At 46.4% G+C, this 23825-nt stretch overlaps 1 protein-coding gene across 1 annotated transcript in view; it reads left to right on the top strand.

The window, feature by feature from the left end:
• Positions 1–23427, top strand: part of LOC140720791 (NACHT, LRR and PYD domains-containing protein 3-like) — a 51920-nt gene extending 28493 nt beyond the window's left edge. The window contains exons 6-9 of the mRNA XM_073035637.1: positions 1575–1746; positions 1844–1909; positions 10202–11939; positions 23330–23427. Coding sequence (XP_072891738.1) covers positions 1575–1746; positions 1844–1909; positions 10202–11939; positions 23330–23420 — 2067 coding nt within the window. The 3' untranslated portion in view covers positions 23421–23427. The remainder of the gene's footprint in view (positions 1–1574; positions 1747–1843; positions 1910–10201; positions 11940–23329) is intronic.
• Positions 23428–23825: the final 398 nt, after the last annotated feature.

The following is a 23825-nucleotide window of genomic DNA, read 5'->3' as shown; positions in this document are numbered from 1 at the left end:
CCTCCTCTTTCAGAAGCAATCGGGTCCAGTTGATCTGGACTCATCTATCTTCAGAACTTTCAGCTTCCCGAATGCCTTCTCCTCAATAATTGCAAATACACTCACTTCTGCCACCTGACATTCTCAAATATCTGGCACGTTCTAGTGATTTTTATAGTGAAGACTGACGGAAAATACTTATTAATACCTTCTGCCATTTCCTTGTCCCCTGAGAGTACCACTCTACTGTCATTTTCCAGCAGTCCAATATCCACTTTCCTCTCTTTCAGTCTTCATATATCGGACAGACCTTTGTTTTGTTAAGCTATTTTACATTATTCGCTAGCCTACCTTCATATTTCATATTTTTTCTACTTACGACTTTTTAATTGCCTTCTGTTGGTTTGTATAAACATCCCAGTTCTCCAGCTTTTTACTATATTTTGTAATATTCTGTGCCCTCCGCTTTGCTTTTGTGCTGCTTTGACTACCTCGTCAGCCACGGCTGATCATCCTCCCTTTAAAATAATTCTTCATGTTTGTGATCATTTGTCCTGCGCCTTCTGAATTGCTCCGAGAAGCTTTAGCCAATCCTGCTCTGCTATTGTCCCTGTTAGTCATTTTTGAATTTATTTTTGCCCAGTTCCTCTCTCGTGCCTCTGTAATGCCTTTATTCCACTGTAATACAGGTACATCTAACTTTACCTTCTCTCTCTCAAACTGCAGTGTGAGTTCTGCTATTTGATGATCACTGCCTCCTAAGTGTTTATTTTCCTTAAGATCCCTAATCAAATCTGGTGCAATACGCAGCACAGGATTCAGATCCACCTTTCTTGTAGTGGGATCAACCATAAGCATCTCTCAAAAAACCATCTCAAAGGCATTCTATAAATTCCCTCACATGGGATTCAGCACTGACCTGATTTTCCAAAGCTACCTGCATATTGAAATTCCCCATTGACTATTTTAACATTGACCTCTTTACATGCCTCTTCTCTCTCCCACTGGAATTTGTAGCCCACATCCTGGTTACTGTTAAGGGGCTTGTATATAATTTCCATCAGGGTCATTTTTCGCATGCAGTTACTTAATATCTACAGCGTTCAATCCGATATCATTTGTTTCTCAAGACCTTTCATTTTTAATGACAACAGAGTCAACCCAACCCTTTCACCCACCTGCTTATCCTTTCGATTAAATATTTATCCTTGGAAGTAAGCACCCAAATATGATCTTCTTTCAGCCACGATTCAGTGATGCCCACCATCCACTTTTTTTTGCTCTCTCGCTCTTCCCTCTCTTCCGTTCTTGTTGTCACATCTTTTCGATGTAATGTTGCACATTGACGGACAAGTAAATTCATCACGTTGCATCTACCGCAGGGTATCAGTAAATCCTTATTCTTTCACAATATTGATTTAGAATTTCCTTCAGTTACTGTTTCTCTGTTAATGACTGAACCCAGGGAGGATGAGGCAGCAGCCCAGTGACTGCATCTGTTCTGAAGCTACCGGGGCCATGAACAGATACTTTCCTGCACATTCTCCATGTCTGTCTGTCTGCTCCACAATAAATTCATTGTTTTCCTTTTATAGAAAGTCACTGAACTGACAGAGAAGGGAAAACGGGCAGAGAGTTCCAGACTCTTCCTCAGTTTGGTGATGGGAAAAGGCTCCCGGGCCCGGAGGGTGATGTGGGAATCCTTTGTGACGTGGAGGACAGAGTTACCGAAGTTGGACAAAATTCTGAGGGAAATACAGGAACTCGGTATGTTAAAAACACGCACTGAACACAAAGACATATTGAAATAAACATTTTAGTTATTTTAGCTCTGTTTTCATTGACATTATTTTGACTTAAACAGGTCCTGATCCACTGGAATACATAGACATTGCCCAAGGGTTATCTGAGTTGCCCTCTCATCTGATAGGTGAGTGATGGAATGCACAGTTCAAAGGACATCTCAAATGTTATACTGTGACTTGGCAGAATCTGGGAATGAAAATTCACCATCAATCATTCGCTTGTGTATGGTTTCAGGTTAAAATTCAGATAATCTCTTGTTGCAGCCTGAATATTCTAAAATGTACTTTTCCAGCTATTCCAGTTGTTAATGTGTTAATCCAGCTGCTGGGTCTGCTGAACCTTTGACTCCAGTTTCTAATATTCTGGGAATCCCCACACACCCCAGACAGGCTCCTGATACACTGCATGACCCAGTCCAGGTGACATTTCTATCTTCAGACCTTTCAGATACTGAAGCAACCTTCCCCTTCATAATTGCAGCTGCACTCAATTCTGTCCGTGGATGCCGTTTACATTTTGGAATTCTGCTAGTGACTTCCACAGAGTTTGTCCGGAATTTCCTTCTCACCCGTTACTAAATCTACAATATCATTTTCCAGCGGTCCGATATCAACCCTCTCGCTTTTTTTCAGTCTTTATATATCTGGGAAAGAAAAACAAATCTTTGATATCCTCTCTCGTGTTATTGACAATAACCTCGCATTTCCTGCACATTCAGGTATATCAACACGACCCAAGCTGTAAATTCCAGGCATCCACGACCCTGTGAAAAAATGACCCAAACATGCTGTAAATTTACCCCATCTCACCTTAGCCAAATGCCCTCTGGTATGAGTATGATCTAAGTTGAAAGCAAAATGCAGGCTCTCTTATCTTATAAACTTCAGTCAGATCTCTATTCTAACTCCAGAATAAACAAACCAAATTTATCAAACTTCTACTTGTAGCACATGCCACTGAACACAGGCAAAACCCTGATGAACCTGTTCTGCACCCTCTCCAATCCTTCCCAGAGCTGGACAATCAGAAGTGAACACAATACTCCAGATGCTGCCTAAAACCATCAGAATTAGGAAGAGAATTAAGCTATTCGGCTCTGCGAATTTGCTCCGCAATTCCTTTCAACCCTATTATCCTGCCTTCTGTAAATGTTGACGCTCTTCCGAATCAGGAACATAGACCTGCATTTTAGTATACCCATTGACTTGTCTTCCTCAGCTGCCTATGAGAATAATTTCAGATTCACCACACACCAGCGAAAGCAATTTCTCGCAATGTGGGTCCCCGCCAGACAAGACAATTCCCCACAGTTCCCAAGCATGTTAATTTTCTTTATGAACCTCCCATATGGGACCTTGTCAAAGACTCTACCAATATCCAAGTAGACAATATCCATCTGTAAATTCATCCATCACCTTTGTCACCTCCTGGAGGAACACAATCAAGTTAGCCAGACGCAAACCCCACCCAAAGCCTTGCTGATGAACCCTCAAACATTCTCCCTTTCATACTCCCATGCAGCAGAAAATATAAAAAAACTGAAGGTCTGTACCGCCAGCTTTAATGCTGCATTTATAAGACTATTGATTGGTCACTTATTATGTTATTACTGGCTGTTAATAATAAGGCAATTTTATATATAAATTTGTAACATCGTGTATCTCATTGAGAAAACCACAATACTTACAGAAGAGCAGAAAGAATACCATTAGTGTATGAACGGATTTAAGAAACAACTGATAAAAGATTATGTAATTCTATATCAAACCCTCAGGAAAGCTGAAATCTTTCAATGTTATATTGTATCAAAAACATTTGATTCCCTCCCTCGCAGGGTTAAGAGAAGTTCCAAATATATATAAGATTAATCCAATACTTGTGAAATTTCTACAACATCTAATAAAACATTGGTGTACAAGAATCACCCTATTAACAACCACAAAGGAACAACCACCGTTATAAAAATAAATGTCGGGATTTTTCAGTGTGACTCACAAAGCCCACTATGGTTTTGCGTGGCTTTAAACCTGCTCATACTTTACAGAATTGGACAAACCTCAGGTATAAAATCAGATTTTTTAAAAAATGAATTATACCTTGACACAGCTGTACATTGATGATTTGAAATTATTTACTCTTGCATCAGTAAATCTAAAACAAATAATTTAAACAATGGAACTAATTTCCAAAGATATAAGCATGAACTTGAGACTAGAAAAGTACAGAACATGAAACATAAAAAAAGGTGCAATAGAGCCGGTAGAATATCAAACAGAGCATCAGGATTCAAGGCAACTAATGGATGAATATGAAACATATATTTAGAATATCAATAAGCAAAGAAAATAGGTCATCGTGTGATAAAGCAAAATCTTTCAACAAAATTTACTTCAAGGCCGAGGAAACGTTGAATTTACTGCGAGCCTGAAGAAAAGGTGAATTTATATCAAGGCTGAAGGAAATCTGCCAAACAGAGCTGAACAGTAAAAATATAACAAAGGTACTAAACTCTCCCTGTGCCCATATTGACGAATTCTTCTGGTATGAAATGGATCTGGAAAATTTGCAAAAAAAAAACTAAGAACTTAAATAACAATTTCTAGAAAACACCATGTGCACTGGTGCGCACTTAGAATGATATGAACGAGGACAGTATGAATATAATGAATAACAGATCTAAAACAAATGGCACAACAGCAAGAAAAACATTCTCAGGATCAGGGTTAATATCACGGTGATATGTTGTGAAAAGTGTTTTTCTGCGCCAGCGGCACAAATGTAGTATATGTATACAATTGTACAAGTAGAATTGTATCAGCTTGAATTAATGAGTCTGATGACCTGGTGGAATAAGCTGTCCCGGAGCCTGCTGGTCCTGGCTTTTATGCTGCGGTACCGTTTCCCAAATGGTAGCAGATGGAACATTTTGTGTTTTGTGAGTCTTGGGTCCAGAATGATCCTTTGGGCCCTTTTTACCCCGTGTCTGAAACGTCCTGAATAGTAGGAAATTCACATCTAGAGACGCATTGGGCTGTCCGCACCACTCTCTGCAGAGTCCTGCAATTAAGGGAGGTACAGTTTCCATATCAGGGCATGATGCAGCTAGTCAGGATGCTCCCAATTGTGTCCCTGTAGTAAATCTTTAGCATTTGGGGGCCTATACCAAACGTCCTCAACCATCTGAGGTGAAAGAGGAGCTATTGTGCCTTTTCTCACCACACAGCTGGTGTGTACAGACCACGTGAGGTCCTCAGTGACGTGGATGCCGAGGAACTTAAAGCTGTTCACCCTCTCAGCCCCGGATCCATTGCTGTCAATGGGGGTTATCCTCTCTCCATTCCTCTTGTCTTTGCGACATTGCAACCAGCTCCTTTGTTTTTGCGACATTGAGGGAGAAGTTGTTTTCTTGACACCACTGTGTCAGGGTGATGACTTCTTCTATGCAGGCTACCTCGTTTTTAATTGAGATTTGGCCAATCAATGTGGTATCATCAGCAAACTTAATTAGCAGATTGGAGCTGTGGGTGGTAACACAGTCATGGGTATATAGAGAGTAAAGGAAGGAACAGGACATAGCCCTGATGGGCACCTGTGTTGAGTGTCAGAGGGGCAGAGGTGAGGGAGACCCCTCTTACGACCTGCCGGCGATCTGACAGGAACTCCACGATCCAGCTGCACAAAGCAGGGTCAAGGCCGAGGTCTCTGAGTTTCATGTCGAGCCTGGAGGGAAATGATGGTGTCGAATGCTCAACTCTAGTCCAAGAACAGCATTCTGACATAAGCATCCCTCTTCTCCAGATGCTTAAAGACAGTGTGCAGAGCAGTGGCTATTGTGTCATCTGTCGATCGGTTGTGTCGGTAGTTGAATTGTAGGGGGCCCAGTGTGTGTGACAGCGTGCTACAGATGTCGTCCATGAACAGCCTCTCAGAGCATTTGCTTATTATTGAGATGAGTGCGACAGAACACCAGACGTTCAGGCATGTTGCCTTAGTCGTTTTAGGTACAGGAACAATGGTAGACGATTTGAAGCAGGAGGGCACTCTAAACCTGGAGAGGGAGAGATTAAAAGTATCCGTAAGCACACCTGCCAGTTGTGCCGTGCAAATCCCAAGCACACGGCCTGGGATGCCGTCCGGTCCCGAGCCTTGCGACTGTCCACTCGTTGGAAACACCTGCATACTCCAGACTCAGAGATGACCAATGTGCATGTCGCATCGGCAGCTCTCCTCGGGGGTTCAGTGTTGGCGATATTGAACGAAGTGTAAAACAGATTCAGCTCATCGGGGAGAGAGATGGTAATGTTGGCAGCACCATTGTGCTTAGCTTTGAAGTCCGCGATGGTGTGCAGACCTTGCCATAAGCTGTGTGTGTTGTTGGTGGAGAGTTGTGCCTGAATCCTGTCTCGGTATTGTCGTTTCACTGTCTGGGATGACTTTGCACAGATCGGAGCTGAATTTCTTGAGCTCCTGCTGATCACCAGCATTGTAAGGTGGCGGTCACGTGGCAAGTGCTATTCACACGGAACTGTTGATCCAAATTTTGTGGTTTGGGCAGTCCTGACCGATTTCTGGTGGAGATCATCCCCCCTCTGTGATAATAACACACAGCTGAGGAAGTTGTGATTACAGAGCTGTGATAATAAGAGCCGTGACTCCCTCAGCAGACAGAAAGGTTTACACAGCAGCACCTGGTACTCCAGATCTGGGGAACAAAAGGATTTGAGGGAATGGACATTCCAGGGTTCCATTAAGCATTAATGACCAGGAAGCATTGTGTGTGTGTGTGTGTGTGTGTGTGTGTGTGTGTGTGTGTGTGTGTGTGTGTGTGTGTGTGTGTGTGTGTGTGTGTGTGTGTGTGTGTGTGTGTGTGTGCGTGCGTGTGTGTACACTGGATGACGGCACGGTCGTTGGTGACTGTCAGGGCCAATGCTGGATCTGCGGACCTGGGAGCAGTTTGAACACGGGACAGCTGGGATGCAGGCGCTTCTTGCATCTCATTTTCTCTTCAGCAGTCGCTCTTCTGGGTTCCTCAGAATTCTTCTCTTCTCCGTGGATCAGCAGCTGCCACTCGTTGACCTCCATATTTGCCTGAGAGAGCTGCTATTTAATTTGGTCCTTGTACCTCTTGTGCGGAACACCATGATCTCTCTTACCTTGGGAGAGTTCTCCGTAGGGTACTGATTTTTGTAACGAGTTCTCCATGCGAGGCCATGTCCTGTCCAGTGGAGCTGTCTGAGCAGCAAAATGGCTTCAGGCTTGGAAATTGAGCATATAGAGTTATGCATGTCTGCGTGATTATATGAAATGTTAAATTAAATAAGTTGTGCAAAAATAGAAATAAAAAAGAGGTTAATGAGGCACTATCTATGGGTATAATGTCCATTCAGAAACTGGATGGCAGAGGAGAAGTTGTTCCTGAATCGTTGAGTGTTCACCTTACTCCCATCTTGTACAGTAGTCCCCGTGAACCAGACGGTGATGCAGCCAGTTACAATGCTCTCCAAGTTACACCTGTAGAAATATTCGAGTGATGTTGGAAACTCCTGATGAAATATAGCCACTGTTGTGCCTTCTTTGTAGCTGCATGGATATATTTGGTCCAGGTTAGATACTCAGAGATATTGACAGCCAGGAATTTGAAACTGCTCACTCTTTCCACATCAGATCCCTTGATGAGGACGTGTGTTGTGTTCCCTCATCTTGCCTTTTCTGAAATCCACTATTAGCTCTAAGGATATATTTTCATCAACGCAAGCAGGATTCAGCACTCCGTACAGGCATATGCAATTCTGATAAAGGGTACACATCACTGAACGGAAATGAAAACATAACCCATAAAAATGAAGAAACTAACATAATAGTAGAAAATGTTAACCAGTGGAAGAGTCTGACTCCCCATGGAAGACACCCCCATGATCTGAGCCGACTAGATGTCAACAAGGAAGCGTCGAGCGCCTGGCTCAGAGTTGGAGACCTTTTCCCAGAAACAGAAGAGATCATTGAAACAAATCAGGTCAAGGTTGTTAACACATGTAGTTATTAATAATACAGAATAAAAGACCAATAGGTTCAAGAGGATAAATGCTGAGAATTACAAGAGAAACCAGACACAATCCAACACTTTACAGGATCTTGCTGTAGTGTAACTGAATCTCATTACTTGCACAAGCACTATCAAGTGGTGGATAACATTCCCAAAAATCTCGCTTAAACGACAACTGATGAAAAACACGATAACTTACTATAAGTACAAACCAGCTCCACTTTTACAGTTAGAGTCCTTCATCTCATATTGCGATTGATCATTATTTCAGATAGGATAATCCATGATAATCGTTTGGATATAATTTTACAGAACAAACAAGTAAAAACAACTTTTTGAATATATATAGCCATTCCAAACACAACTTACAGAAATGAATTAGTGAAAAACACCAGAAATATGCTGAATTAAAAGGGGAGATTGAAAGACTATGGAACACGAACAGGGTATTCATTATCCCAATCGTAATATTGATAACTGGTATCATCCCAAAGGCTTTACACAATAGTATTAATAAATTAGTCCCACACGGGAATACTTGTGTAAATCTTCAAAAACCCACAATACTATACACCACGGGAATAGTCTGAAATTTCCTATCAATTCAATCATGAATGTGCTTGGCTATGCCCGTACCTCCAGTTTTACCAGTTTAGGCTAAGAAAATAATAACAACAACAACAACAACAACAACAACGACAACAACAACAACAACAACAACAACAACAACAACAACAACAACAACAACAACAACTCCTCAAACCGCATCACAACGGGATAAAGTGCCAACTAGAAAATAAAGACAAAATGTTGCCAGTCATAATATACACCTCAGGATTGTGCACAGTACTGTAGTTTTAGGTGTTGAATTCTACAGTTTACGAGCATAGTTTCAAAAACAAAACCCTGACCTCCCAATGATCCTTTAGCCTTCTACCTTATTGTCTGCCTGCACTGCATTTTCTCGGCAACTGAAACACTGTTTCCCTGAACTATTCTGTTCCATTTTTCCTTGTACGACCTCATTGCATCGATGTGATGTAATGATCTATTTGGGTCGCATCCAGAAAAGTTTTCCATTTTACTGTGGTGCATGTGTCAATAATACAGCGCCCCTTGGTTGCTTAAGATTGTTTTACTGGGGGTTGGTAGTGGGGTTGAGCTGCCACGAACTATGAAATGCTCCCAGTGGCATTCGAGTAAAATAGCCTCTGGCAACGAAGTCCAGCTAGGGGCTTCACGTGTGGTTTAGCCACTAAGCCCAGTGGAAGCATTTCTTCTGAATGGTGCCTTACAGCCAGTCGCTTTGGGCAGATGGGCTCATCGGCCGTGATTGGCAGCTCACCCAGGAACAGGAAAACTCTGATCTCAAAACTCCGCTGCCTTGCAACTGTACCCCTCATGGGGAAGAGATTGGGAGTAAACCCAGTAGGAAAAGCCTGGAGCTGGAGCCCCTAAGTTAGTGTTAAATGGTGTTTAACGCAGACTGGCATATCCTGCGACACCTCTGGTCCCAAGCTGTGTCAGTCTCTACCGTTCCGTCGTGTTCATCAGATGCATAGAGAGAGGGAGCTTGCTACATCGGCAAGTTTCCTTTCCATATCGAAGTGTCCTGACTTGCAGGGGCAGGACATCCATGGCCGACTCTGACAGACGGAGGCCTTATAAGAGAGCACCCCACACCCCCACAGCAAGACTGATGAGTAGCATTTGCCAAGACTTCACCACCCTCTCCCACAAACACGATGTACATCACTAAGACAGACGCTTGTGGTTTCTTCCATTAACGGAGATTTCATCTTTCCACCAATCCTCCATCACTGCGATTGAAAACCAGTCATTTTCTTTCTTGCCATTCCGATGGGTTATAGATCCGCAATTTCACTGTGATTCTCACCCAGACTCTGCCCGACTTGAGTATTTCTCGCATATTCTGCTCCTGTTCTGATGCAAGAGCAGTGGACACCTGTGACTCCCCAGTGTGCAGCTTTGCCAAAATGCACAGTGTCCTGCTCTCCATATTTCCACATCAGGTCAACATTAACATCATCTGTTAATGATGCAAACAATGGTTAAAATATAGTGAAATGTTGCTTTAACGGAAGTGCAGTCAGGATTGGAATAGGATATCAGGGGTATCTTCACCATCACAAGTAATGATTACCAGAATATTAGAATTGGACATTTTTTTGGGACATTCATCGCTGTTAATTCCGGTGTCTGTGAACAGAAATGTACTTCCTGTCCTAATATCCATGGAAGCATTGAATTAGTTCATGTAATCTCAAACACAGAATATTGGAATGCATTTAGTAATTTCTTTGTCCGTTGAACTATTTAACATTTTGACTACGTTTTCTGTTCCCATGGAAGATGTTCAACAGAAACACAAGGAGACTCTGCGGGCACAAACTGAAACACTGAGAGTGAACACGATCCTGATGAGGGAGAAGGTGAAGGTTTTCCAGCTGGTTGATCAATACACTGAGCTCACGGTCATTTCTACTGTTCGAGATCGGACACTGGTAGAACATGAGCTGCTGGCAAGAGGCAGAAACCACGAGGAGTGGAGAGAGAAACATCTCCGTGGAAAGCTGGAAAAAATCCGGACTGATCAGTTGTTCCAGAGCAGTTTTTCCCAGAGTAAATCCAACTCTGGGAGTTCAGCAGCAGTTGCCGGAATTCCGGGGATCGGAAAAACAACTATGGTACAAAAGATTGTTTATGACTGGGCGACAGGAAAAATATACCAACAGTTCCAGTTTGTCTTCAGTTTCAAATTCCGAGATTTAAACTCCATTAACTGCAGAATAAACCTGAGGGAACTGATTCTGGATCAATATCCTTACTTTGGGAATATCCTGAGAGAGGTCTGGAAGAACCCAGAGGGATTGCTGTTTATATTCGATGGTTTGGATGAATTCAATGACACAATTGATTTTGCTGACAGTTGGAGAGATACAGAACCTCGGTCCACATGCTCAGATCCTGAATTCAAATGCAAGGTGTCTGATATTGTGTACAGTTTAATCCAGGGCAAGCTGCTCCCAGGGTGTTCAGTGCTAGTGACCACCCGCCCCACTGCGTTACATTTATTGGAAAAGGCTAAGATCAGTATCTGGGCTGAACTCCTGGGATTTTCTGGTGAGGAACGGAAGGAATATTTCTTCAGGCACTTTGAAGATCAGATGGTGGCAGCAGCTGTTTTCAAACACGTGAAGGAGAACGAGATCCTGTACACCATGAGCTACAACCCCTCCTACTGCTGGATCCTCGCTCTGACACTGGGCCCCTTCTTCACACAAAGAGTCAGGGACCCGCAGCGAATTCCCAAGACCATCACCCAACTGTACTCCTACTATATTTACAACATTCTGAAAAACCACACCCGTGAGATTGAGAACCCCCATGATGTGTTACTCAGGGTTGGTCAGATGGCCTTCAGAGGAGTGTCCGAGAAGAAGATTGTGTTTACAGATGGAGATTTGATCAAGTACAATCTGCAGCCTTCCCAATTCCTGTCCGGGTTCCTGATGGAGCTTTTGGAAAGAGAGGATTCTGCCCGGAGCGTGGTGTACACATTCCCACACCTCACCATCCAAGAGTTTGTAGCTGCAGTCACACAATTCCTGATCCCAGATGGCAGAGATATTACGAAACTCCTCACTGAAACCCACAACACGACAGATGGGCGATTTGAGGTATTTCTCCGTTTTGTTGCTGGTCTTTCCTTCCCAATGACAGCTCGGGGCCTGGAGGAGTTTCTGGGTCCATTTCCTCATCAAACAACCTGCCGAGTGATTGACTGGGTGAAGGAGGAGGTTAAACGCCAGAGTGGAAACACGAGGAGGGAAGCTGGTAAAAGGAGCCTCCTGAACACATTCCACTATCTGTTTGAGTCTCAGAATCGTGGACTGGCTCAGGCCGCACTGGGATCTGTGGAAACACTTTCATTCCGTGGAATGACACTGACCCCAATTGACTGCGCGGTCCTGTCTCATGTCATCGGATTCTGTGATACAATAAAACATCTCGACCTGGAGGACTGCCACATTCAGTGTGAAGGAATCCAGCGTCTGGGACCCGGGCTGCACAAGTGCCAGGAGTTGAGGTAACTTGATTTATCTCTCACTCTGAACTGTGGAACTGTTCCATTGCGTTATTTCAATGTAATGGAATTTGGATTAAACTTTAGTAAATCAGATTGTGAAGAATTGTGACAAATGCCCAGGGGATCGGTCAGTAATATCTCAAGGACGGGAGGGTTCTGTGGTTCCTTGTGAAGGGATGTTGGAGACTTCATCAGATCAGTAAACATCGGCCATTGGTTTAATGATAGTAAATCACAGGAATGGCCGTGTTTCTCGCTGCCTGTGACACGTCCATTGACAATGTTCCTTCTCACTGTTACTGACACCCAGACCGACACTGACTGCAGAAGGTGGGTCAGAAATTCACACCCCCTTCCCGGTGAGGGACAAGAGACCGTCGGCAGACTGTCCCAGTGAGAGGGAGAGAAATACCATTGTCAGATTGTCCTCACCTGCCCTTCCCCGTGTGTGACTCACTACCAGATACACAGAGAGAGAGGGCGCATCTCCTCTGGGCCTCTATTCAGACCCAACACACACATACAGAAATTATCTGCAACCTATCGTCTCGTACGATTATCGTTTAACCTTGGAATTCTCCTGTAGGACCTCTCATCCCAATCCCCCTTCCATTCTTAGGGATCTCATCCCATTCCCCATTCCTCCAGTGGACTCTCTATTACCCTTTCCTCATTCTCCTGTGGGATGTCTTTTCCCAACCCCCCTTCCTCCTGTGGGATCTCCCTTCTCCATGCCCTTTCCTCCTGTGGGATCTCTCTTCCCCATCTCCCTTCCTCCTGTGGGATCTCAATTGCCCATCCCCTTTCCTCCTGTGGGATCTCTTCCCCATCCCCCTTCTGTCGTATCTTTCTTCCCCATCCCCCTTCCTCCTGTATGATCTCTCTTCCCAATTCCCTTCCTCTTGTGGGATCTCTCTTCCCCACCCCCATCATCCTGTGGGATCTCCCTTCTCAATCCCCTTCTTCCTCTGGGATCCCCTCCCCATCCCCTTTCCTCAGTGGTATCCTTTCCCATCCCCTTTCCTCCTGTGGGATCTCTTCCCCATCCCGCTTCCTCCTGTGGGATCTCTCTTCCTCTTGTGGGATCTTTCTTCTCCATCCCCCTTCATCCTGTCGGATCTCTCTTCCCCATCCCGCTTCCTCCTGTGGGATCTCTCTTCCCCATCCCCCTTCCTCCTGTGGGATCTCTCTTCCCCATTACCATTCCTCCTGTCAGATGTTGCTTCCCAATCCCACATCCTCCTGTGTGATCTCTCTTCCTCATCCCCCTTCCTCCCATGGGATCTCTCTTCCCCATCCCTCATCCTGCTGTGGGATCTCTCTTTCACATCCCCATTCCTCCTGTGGGATCTCACCCATCCTCTTCTTCCTGTGGGATCCCGTCCCCATCCCCTTTCCTCCAGTGGTATCTCTTCCCATCCCCCTTCCCTCTATGAGTTCTCTCTTCCCCATGCCACTTTCTCCGTTGGGATCTCTCTTCCCGATCCCCCTTCCTCCTGTGGGATCTCTCTTCCCCATCCCCCTTCATCCTAGGGGATCGCTCTTCCTTATCCCCCATCCTCCTGTGGGATCTTTCTTCCTCATCCCCCTTCCCCCTGTGAGTTTACTCTTCCCCATGCCCCTTCCTCTGCGGGAGCTCTCTTCAATTCCCCTTTCCACCTGAGTGAACTCTCCTCCCCATCCCCCTTCACAGAATCATAAAATCATAGAACACTACAGCACAGAAAACAAGCCATTCGGCCCTTCTGCTCGGTGCCGAAACTTTATTCCACTAGTTCTATTGACCTGCACCCAGTCCATTACCCTCCAGACCTCTCCCATCCATGCATCTATCCAATTTATTCTTAAAGCTTAAGAGTGAGTCCGCATTTTCTACGTCAAATGGCAGCTCGTTCCACACTCTCACCACTCTCTCAGTGATGAATTTCTCCCTAAATCTTTCCCCTTTCACCCTGAAGCCAAGTCCTCTTGAAATTTATGTCTCCTAATCTATGTGGAAAGAGCCTATTCGCACTTACCCTGTCTATACCCCTCAGAGTTTTGTAAACTTCCATCAAATCTCCCCTCATTCTTCTGCGCTCCAAGGAATAAAGTCCTAACCTGTTCAATCTTTCCTTGAAGCTCAACTGCTGAAGACCTGGCAACATCCTAGTGAATCTTCTCTGCACTCTTTCAATCCCAGTGATATCCTTCCTATAGTTATGTGAACAAAACTGCACACAATACTCCATATTTGGCTTTACCAATGTCCTATACAACCTCACCATAACATCTCAACTCCTATACTTAGTACTTTGATTTATTAATGCCAGGATGCCAAAAGCCTTCTTTACAACCCTGTCTACCTGTGACGCCACTTTCAGGGAATTATGCATCTGAACTCCAAGATCCTTTTGTTCCTCCACACTCCTCAGTGCCCTACCGTTTACTGTGCATGTCCTACCTTGAGTTGTCCTTCCAAAATGCAACACCTCACACTTGTCTGCATTAAAGTGGTGACTAGTGGTGTGCCTCAGGGATCTGTACTGGGTCCAATGTTGTTTGTCGTATGCATTAATGATCTGGATGATGGAATGGTAAATTGGATTACTAAGTATGCAGATAATACGAAGATAGGTGGCGTTGTGAATAATTAAGGTTTCGAAGCTTGTTGTTCAAAGATTTAGGCCAGTTAGAAGAGTGGGCTGAACGATGGCAGATGGAGTTTAATGCTGATAAGTGTAAGCTGCTATATTTTGGTAGGAATAATTGAAATAGGACATACATGGTAAATGGTAGGGCATTGAGGAATGCAGTAGAACTGAGTGATCCAGGAATAATTGTACATAGTTCCCTGAAGGTGGAATCTCATGTGGATAGGGTGGTGAAGAAAGCTTTTGGTATGTTGGCTTTATAATTCAGAGCATTGAGTATAGGAGTTGGGATGTAATGTTAAAAATGAACAAGGCATTGGTAAGGCCAAATTTGGAGTATTGTGTACAGTTCTGGTCACTGAATTATAGGAAAGTTGTCAACAAAATAGAGAGAGTACAGAGGAGATTTACTAGAATGTTACCTGGGTTTCAGTACCTAAGTTACAGAGAAAGGTTGAACAAGTTAGGTCTTTATTCTTTGGAGCGTGGAAGGTTGAGGAGAGACTTGTTAGAGGTATTTAAAATTATGAGGGGGATACTCAGAGTTGACGTGGACAGTTTTTTTTCAATTGAGAGTAAGGGAGGATAGAACAAGAGGGAATGAATTGAGAGTGAATGAGCAAAAGTTTAGGGGTAACACGACGGAGAACTCCTTTATTCAGAGAATGGTAGCTGTGTGGAACGAGCTTCCAGTAGAAGTGGTAGAGGCAGTTTCGATTTTGTCATTTACAAAAAAATTGGATAGGTATATGGACAGGAAAGGAATGGAATGGAGCATTATGGGCTGAGTGCAGGTAGATGGGACTAGGTGAGAGTAAGCATTCGGCATGGACAAGGGCCGAGATGGCCTGTTTCCGTGCTGTAATTGTTATATGGTTTTATGTCATATGTTATAAATTCCATCTGCCATTTTCTGGCCCATTTTTCCAATTGGTCCAGATCCCTCTGCAAGCTTTGAAAGCCTTCCTCGCTGTCCACAACGCCTCTATCTTAGTGTCATCCACAAACTTGCTGATCCAATTTATCACATTATCATCTAGATCTTTGATATAGACAACAAACAGCAATGGTCCCAGCACCGATCCCTGAGACACACCACTAGTCACAGGCCTCCAGTCTGAGAAGCAATCATCCACTACCACTCTCTGTCTTCTCCCACACAGCCAATTTCGAATCCAGTTTACAATCTCTCCATGGATACCTTGTGTCTGAACCTTTTGAACTAAACTCTTGCGTGGGACCTTGTCAAAGCCCTTACAAAAGTCCATGTAGACAACATCCACAGCCTTTCCTTCATATGCATTCTTGGTAACCTCCTCGACAAACACTACAGGATTCATTAAACACGATCTACCACACACAAAGCCATGCTGACTATCTTGAATCAGCCCTTGGCTGTCCAAATCCTTGTATATCCGATCTCTCAGAACACCTTCCACTAATTTACCTACTACTGATGTCAGGCTCACTGGCCTGTAATTACCTGGTGTACTTTTGGTGCCTTTTTCAAACAACGGAACAACATGAACTACCCTCCAATCCTCCGGCACCGCACCCGTGGCTAAGGACATTTTAAATATTTCTGCCAAGGCCCCTGCAATTTCTACACTAGTCTCTCTCAAGGTCCAAGAACATATCATGTCAGGCCCGGGGGATTTAACTACCTTTATTCACTGTAAGGCAACAAGCAGCTCCTCCTCTTTAATCTCTATATGTTCCATGACACTACTGCTTGTTTCCCTTAATTCCATATCCGCTATGCCAGTTTCCTGAGTAAATACTGACACAAAAAAACTTTAAGATCTCCCCCATCTCGTGAGGCTCCACACATAGACGACCACTCTGATCATCAAGTGGAACAATTATGTCCTTTACTATCCTTTTACTATTAATATACTGGTAGAAACCCTTCGGGTTTACCTTCACATTATCTGCCAAAGCAACCTCATGTCTTCTTTTTGCCTTCCTAATTTCCTTCTTTCGTATTCCCTTACATTCCCTATCCTCTTCAAGTACCTCATTTGTCCCTTGTTAGCTATACCTACTAAACACCTACTTAACCATATCGCCAATATCCCTTGAAAACCAAGGTTCCCTCGCCCTGTTAACTTTGCCTTTAATTCTGGCAGGAACATGCAAACTCTGCACTCTCAAAATTTCACCCTTGAAGGCGTTCCACTTACTGACACATCCTTGCCAGAAAACAACTTATCCCAATCCACTCTTCCCAGATACTCTCTCATTTCCACAAAATTGGCCCTTCTTCAATTCAGAACCTTAACTGGTGGACCAGTCCTATCCTTATCCATAATTATCTTGAAACTAATGACATTATGGTCACTGGACCCAAAATGTTCTCCTACACATACTTCTGTCACCTGACCTGTCTGGTTCCATAATAGGAGAACAGGTACTGCACCCTCTCTCGTTGGTACCTCAAGATATTGATTTAGAAAACTTTCCTGAACACATTTGACAAACTCCACGCCATCTAACCCTTTCTCAGAATGGGCGTCCCCGTCAATATGTGTAAAGTTAAAATTCCCTACGATTAAAACTTTCTGTTTCTTACATTGGTCTACAAACTCTCTACAGATTTGCTTCTCCAATTCTCTCTGACTATTGGGCGGTCTATAATACAACCCTATTAGTGTGCTCACACCTTTCCCGTTCCTCAGCTCCACCCATATGGCCTCTGTAGACGAGCCCTCCGGGATGTCCTGTCTACGCACAGCTGTGATATTCTCGGTGAATGGTAATGCCATTCCTCCCCCTTTCATCCCTACACCCTATCACGTCTGAAACAATGGACACCCAGAACATGAAGCTGTCAGTCCTGCCCCTCCTGCAAACCAAGTCTTACTAATAGCAAAAATGTCGAAATCATCATGCGCCAATCCACGACGTAAACTGATCGGCCTTACGTACAAAACTCCTTGCATTGAAATAGATGCACCTGAGAACATTTCTGTCACGTACAAACCATTAATATCTGTCTATACAAGCAGTCCTCGCATGACGCTTATCCTCCTCCACCTCACTATCTGCTCTAACACTTTGGTTCCCCTTCCCCTGCAATCTAGTTTAAAACCCCGGAGCAGAACTTGCTAACCTACCGGCAAGGATGTTAGTCCCCTCCAGTTCAGGTGCGAACTGTCCAATTCGAATGGGTCCCACCTTGCCTGGAAGAAAGCCCAATTGTCCAGAAACATGGACCCCTCCCTCACACACCATCCCCTCAGCCACGTATTTAGCTGCATTGTCTTCCTATTTCTAGCCTCACTAGCACGTGGCATGGGTAGCAATCCACCTGTGAGATCTCGCTTTCCCATCCACCTTTCATCCTCTGGGCTCTCTGTTCCCACTCCCCCTTCCTTCCAACTGTTGGAACTCTCCTCAGCATCCCCGTTCCTCCTGTGGGATCTCTCATCCCCATCCCCCTTCCTCCTGTGGGATCTCTCATCCCCATCCCCCTTCCTCCTGTGGGATCCCCATAAACCATCCCCCTTCTTCCTGTGCGATGTACCTTCCCCAACTGACATCCTCCTGTGGGATCTTACTTCCCCAACCCCCTTCCTCCTGTATGATCTCTCTTCCACGTCCCTCCTCTTCCTGTCGGATCCCTATTACCCATCACCCTTCCTCCTGTATGATCTCTCTTCCACGTCCCTCCTCTTCCTGTCGGATCCCTATTACCCATCACACTATCTCCTGTATGATCTCTCTTCCACGTCCCTCCTCTTCCTGTCGGATCCCTATTCCCCATCACCCTTCCTCCTGTATGACCTCTCTTCCACGTCCCTCCTCTTCCTGTCGGATCCCTATTCCCCATCACCCTTCCTCCTGTATGATCTCTCTTCCACGTCCCTCCTCTTCCTGTCGGATCCCTATTCCCCATCACACTTCCTCCTGTATGATCTCTCTTCCACATCCCTCCTCTTCCTGTTGGATCCCTATTCCCCATCACGCTTCCTCCTGTATGATCTCTCTTCCACGTCCCTCCTCTTCCTGTCTGATCCCTATTCCCCATCACCCTTCCTCCTGTATGATCTCTCTTCCACGTCCCTCCTCTTCCTGTCGGATCCCTATTCCCCATCACCCTTCCTCCTGTATGATCTCTCTTCCACGTCCCTCCTCTTCCTGTCGGATCCCTATTCCCCATCACCCTTCCTCCTGTATGATCTCTCTTCCACGTCCCTCCTCTTCCTGTCGGATCCCTATTCCCCATCACCCTTCCTCCTGTATGATCTCTCTTCCACGTCCCTCCTCTTCCTGTCGGATCCCTATTCCCCATCACCCTTCCTCCTGTATGATCTCTCTTCCACGTCCCTCCTCTTCCTGTCGGATCCCTATTCCCCATCACCCTTCCTCCTGTATGATCTCTCTTCCACGACCCTCCTCTTCCTGTCAGATCCCTATTCCCCATCACCCTTCCTCCTGTATGATCTCTCTTTCACGTCCCTCCTCTTCCTGTCGGATCCCTATTCCCCATCACCCTTCCTCCTGTATGATCTCTCTTCCACGTCCCTCCTCTTCCTGTCTGATCCCTATTCCCCATCGCCCTTCCTGCTGATGGGCCTCTGTTCCCATTACCCTCCTCCTGTGGCATCTGTCTTTCTCATCTCTCTTCCTCCAGTGGGATTTCTCTTCCCCATCGCCCTTCCTGCTGATGGGCTTCTGTACCCATACCCCTCCTCCTGTGGCATCTGTCTTTCTCATCTCCCTTCCTCCAGTGGGATCTCTCTTCCCCATCCCCCTTCCTGCTGATGGGTCTCTGTTCCCATTCCCCTCTTCCTGTGGCATCTGACTTTCTCAGCTCCCCTCCTCCCGTAGGATCGCTCTACCCCATCACACTTCCTCCTGCTGTATCTCTCTTCCTCATGCTCCTTCCTCCTGTGGAATTGCTCTTCCTCATCCCCCTTCTTTCTGTGGGATGACACTCCCACATCCCCTTCCTCACTCCCTTGATCTTTTTTCATCTCCACCTCTGTTCATCCTGTGGGAATCTCTCTTCCCCATCCCACTTCCTCCAGTGGGATCACTCCTCCCCATCCACCTTCTTCCTCTGGGATGCCTTTCCCCATCCACCTTCGCCAGTGAGGCACTTGTTCCCATCCCCCCACTCTTCTTGTGGGATCTCCCTTCCATATCCCCCTTCCTCCCGTGGGATCTCTGTTCCACATCCCACTTCCTGGTGTGGGATCTCTCTTACCCATCCCCCTTCCTCCTGTGGTATCTCTCTTCCCCATCCCCCTTCCTCCTGTGGGATCTCCCTTCCCCATCCCCTTCCTCAAGTGGGATCTCTCTCCCCCATCCCCCTTCCTCCTGAGGGATCACTCTGCCTCATCTCCCTTCCTCCTGTGGGATATCTCTTCCCAATCCCACATACTCCTATGGGATCTCACTTCCCCATCCCCTTTCCTCCTGTGGGATTTCAGTTCCCCATCCCCCAATCTTCTTGTGGGATCTCTCTTCCCCATCCCACTTTCTCCTCTGGGATCTCACTTCCCCTTCCTCTTGTGGGATCTCTCTTCCCTATCTCCCTTCCTCCTGTGGAATCTCTCTTCCCCATCCCTCTTTCTCCTCTGGGATCTCACTTCCCCTTTCTCCTGTGGGATCTCTCTTCCCTATCTCCCTTCCTCCTGTGGAATCTCTCTTCCCATTCCCCCTTTCTGCTGTGGGATCTCGCTTCCCCATTCCCCTTCCTCCCATGGGAACTCTCTTCCCCATCCCCCTTCCTGCTGTAGGATCTCTCCCCACCATCCCTTTTCCTCCTGTGGGATCTCTCTTCCACATCCCTCTTCCTGGTGTGGGATCTCTCTTCCCCATCACCCTTACTACTTATAGATCGCTCGTCCATCCGAACACCTCCTGTGGGCTCTCTCTTCCACATCCCACTTTCTGCTTTTGGGCCTCTGTTCCAATTCCCCTCTTCCTGTTGCATCTGTCTTTCTCATCTCCCTTCCACCAGTGGGATCTCTCTTCCCCACACCCCTTCCTCCTGAGGCATCAGTCTGCCTCATCTCCCTTCCTCCTGTGGGATCTCTCTTCCACATCCCCCTTCCTCCTGTGGGATCTCTCTTCCCCATCCCCCTTCCAGCTGTTGAATCTCGATACCCCATCCCCCTTCCTCACGTTGGGTCTCTCTTATGCACCCCTCTTCCTCCTGTGGGATATCTCTTCCCAATCCCACATACTCCTATGGGATCTCACTTCCCCATCCCCTTTCCTCCTGTGGGATTTCTGTTCCCCATCCCCCAATCTTCTTGTGGGATCTCTCTTCCCCATCCCTCTTTCTCCTCTGGGATCTCACTTCCCCTTCCTCCTGTGGGATCTCTCTTCCCTATCTCCCTTCCTCCTGTGGGATCTCTCTTCCCCATCCCCCTTCCTCCTGTGGGATATCTCTTCCCCATCGGCCTTCCTCCTTTGGAATCACTTGACCATCCGACTTCCTTCTAGTGGAATCGCTCTACCCCATCACTGTACTACTGTGGAATTAATCTTCTCCACCCCCTTTCTTCCTGTGGGATCTTTCTTCACCATCCCACATACTCCTGTGGGATTTCACTTCCCTATCCCCCTTCCTTCTCTGGTTTATCTCTTCCCCATCCCCTTCCTCCTGTGGGATCTCTATTCACCATCACCCTTTCTCATGTGGGGCCTCTGTTCCCATCCCCTACTCTTCGTTTGGCATCTCTCTTCCACATTTTCCTTCCTCTTGAGAGATCTATCTCTTCCCCACCCCTTACCACCTGTGGGATCTCTCTTCCCCAAACCTGCTTTTGGATCTCCCTTTCTCTTCCCCCTTCATGCTGTGGGCTCTCTCTTCCTCATCCCCCTTCCTCCTGTGGGATCTCTATTCACCATCACCGTTTCTCGTGTGGGGCCTTTGCTCCCACCCCCCAATCTTCTTTTGGAATCTCTCTTCCACATCTTCCTTCCTCTTGAGAAATCTATCTCTTCCCCACTCCCTTTCTCCTGTGGGATCTCTCTTCCACATCCCCTTCCTCCTGAGGGATCACTCTTCGCCATCTCCTTTCTTACTGTGGGATCTCTCTTCCCCATCCCACTACCTACAGTGGGATCACTCATCCCCATCCGTCTTTCTCCTCTGGGATCTCATTTCCCCTTCCACCTTCCGCCTGTGGGGTCTCTGTTCCCATCCGCCCCACTTCCTGTGGAATCCTTGCACATCCCGACTTCCTCCTCTGGGCTCTCTTTGCAATCCCCCTTCCTGCTGTTGGGTCTCTGTTCCCATTCCCCTCTTCCTGTGGCATCTCTCTTCCCCATCCCCCTTACTCCTGTGGGATCTCTCTTCCCCCACTTCCTCCCGCTGGATCTTTCTTCCCCATCCCCCTTCCCCTATTGGAATTTATCTTCCCCATCCCCTTTCTTCCTGTGGGATCTCTCCTCCCCAACCCTGCTGTTGGATCTCCTTTCCCCTTCCCCCTTCATGCTGTCGGCTCTCTCTTCCCCGCCCCCTTCCTCCTGTGGCATCTCTCTTCCCCGTCCAACTTACTCCTATGGGATTTCTCTTTCCCAACCCCCTTCCTCCTGTGGGATCTCTATTCACCATCACCCTTTCTTGTGTGTGGCCTATGTTCCCATCCCCCACTCTTCTTTTGGTATCTCTCTTCCACATCTTCCTTCCTCCTGAGGGATCTATCTCTTCCCCACCCCCTTCCTCTTGTGGGATCTCTCTTCCCCATTACCCTTCCTCCTGTGGGATCTCTCTTCCCCACCCCCTTCCTCCTGTGGGATCTCTCTTCCCCATCCCCCATCCCCCATCCCCCTGTGGGAACTCTCTTCCCCACTCCTTCCTCCTGTGGGATCTCTCTTCCACATCTCCCTTCCTTCAGATGGATAACTCTGCCTCCTTCCCTGTCCCCCTTTGGGATCTCTCATCACCATCCCTCTTTCTCCTGTGGGATCTCTCTTCCCCTTCCCTTTCCTCCTCTGGGATCTCTCTTCCCCATCCCCCTTCCTCCTGTGGGATCTCTCTTCCACATCCCATTTCCTGCTTCTGGGCCTCTGTTCCCATTCCCCTCTTCCTGTGGCATTTGTCTTTCTCATCTCCTTTCATCCAGTGTGATCTCTCTTCCCCATCCCCCTTCCTCCTGTGGGAACTGTTCCCCATCCCCCTACCTCCGCTGATTTATCTCTTCCCCATTGCCATTCCTCCTTTGGGATCTCTCATCCCCATCCCCTTTCCTCCGGTGGGATTTATCTTCCCTACCCCCTTCCTCCTGTGGGATCTCTCCTCTCCAACCCTGCTGTTGGATCTCCCTTCCACTTCCCCCTTCCTGCAGTGGGCTTCCTCTTTCCCAACCCCCTTCCTCCTGTGGGATATCCCTTCCCATCACCCTTCTTCCTTTGGGATCACTCGTCCATCTGACTTCCTCCTGTGGGATATCCCTTCCCCATCCCCCTTCCTCCTGGGGGATCTCTCTTCCCCATCCCTTTAGCTCGGGTGGGTCTATTTCACTGTGTCCCATTGACATTTCTGTATTTCTGTTAGGAACATTTTGTTTAGCCATCTGGAAATGAGAGAGTTTACAGGGTCACACCAACAAACTAAATTACCGACATTTGGTGAATACGCTGGAGCTGGGCAGTGAGGGACATTGACAGTGATGGGAACTCCGATCAGTGATTTACTGAAGGGTTTAATGTTTCCTGAAATATACGAGCGAGAGAAATTCCCCCCAAACCACGGTTTGAATCACTTTGTTCATCAATTTGTCTGTTTGTGTTTAGGCTTGGGCAGAATGACCTGGGAGATTCAGGAGTGAAACTGGTGTCTGCGGCCCTGAGGAACCCGGAGTGTAAAATACAGAAACTGGGGTAAGTACCAGACTGTGGGAGATTGTGTTTACAGTCACTGGGTGTCTGACACTGAACGTTAATGTGATCAGCAGAAACAAAGAAACATAGAAAACATACAGCACAATAGAGGCCCTTCGGCCCACAAAGCTGTGCCGAACATGTCACTACCTTATCATTCCCTCGGTTTTACCCATAGCCCACTATATTTCTAAGCTCCATGTAGACATTCTGGAATAAAAAGACCCTATCGTTTCCGCCTCCAGCAGCCCTTTCCACGCACTCACCACTCTCTGCGTAAAAAAACTTACCCCTGACATCTCCTCTGTACCTACTTCCAAGCACCTTAAAACTATGCCCTCTTGTGCTAACCATTTCAGCCCTGGGGAAAAGCCTCTGACGAACCACATGATCAATGCCTCTCATTATC

This window comes from Hemitrygon akajei, unplaced genomic scaffold (assembly GCF_048418815.1).
Source record: "Hemitrygon akajei unplaced genomic scaffold, sHemAka1.3 Scf000047, whole genome shotgun sequence".
NCBI classification, from domain to species: Eukaryota; Metazoa; Chordata; class Chondrichthyes; order Myliobatiformes; family Dasyatidae; genus Hemitrygon; species Hemitrygon akajei.
The sequence above is the reverse complement of the archived record's forward strand: the minus strand, read 5'-3'. Positions and strand labels throughout refer to the sequence as shown.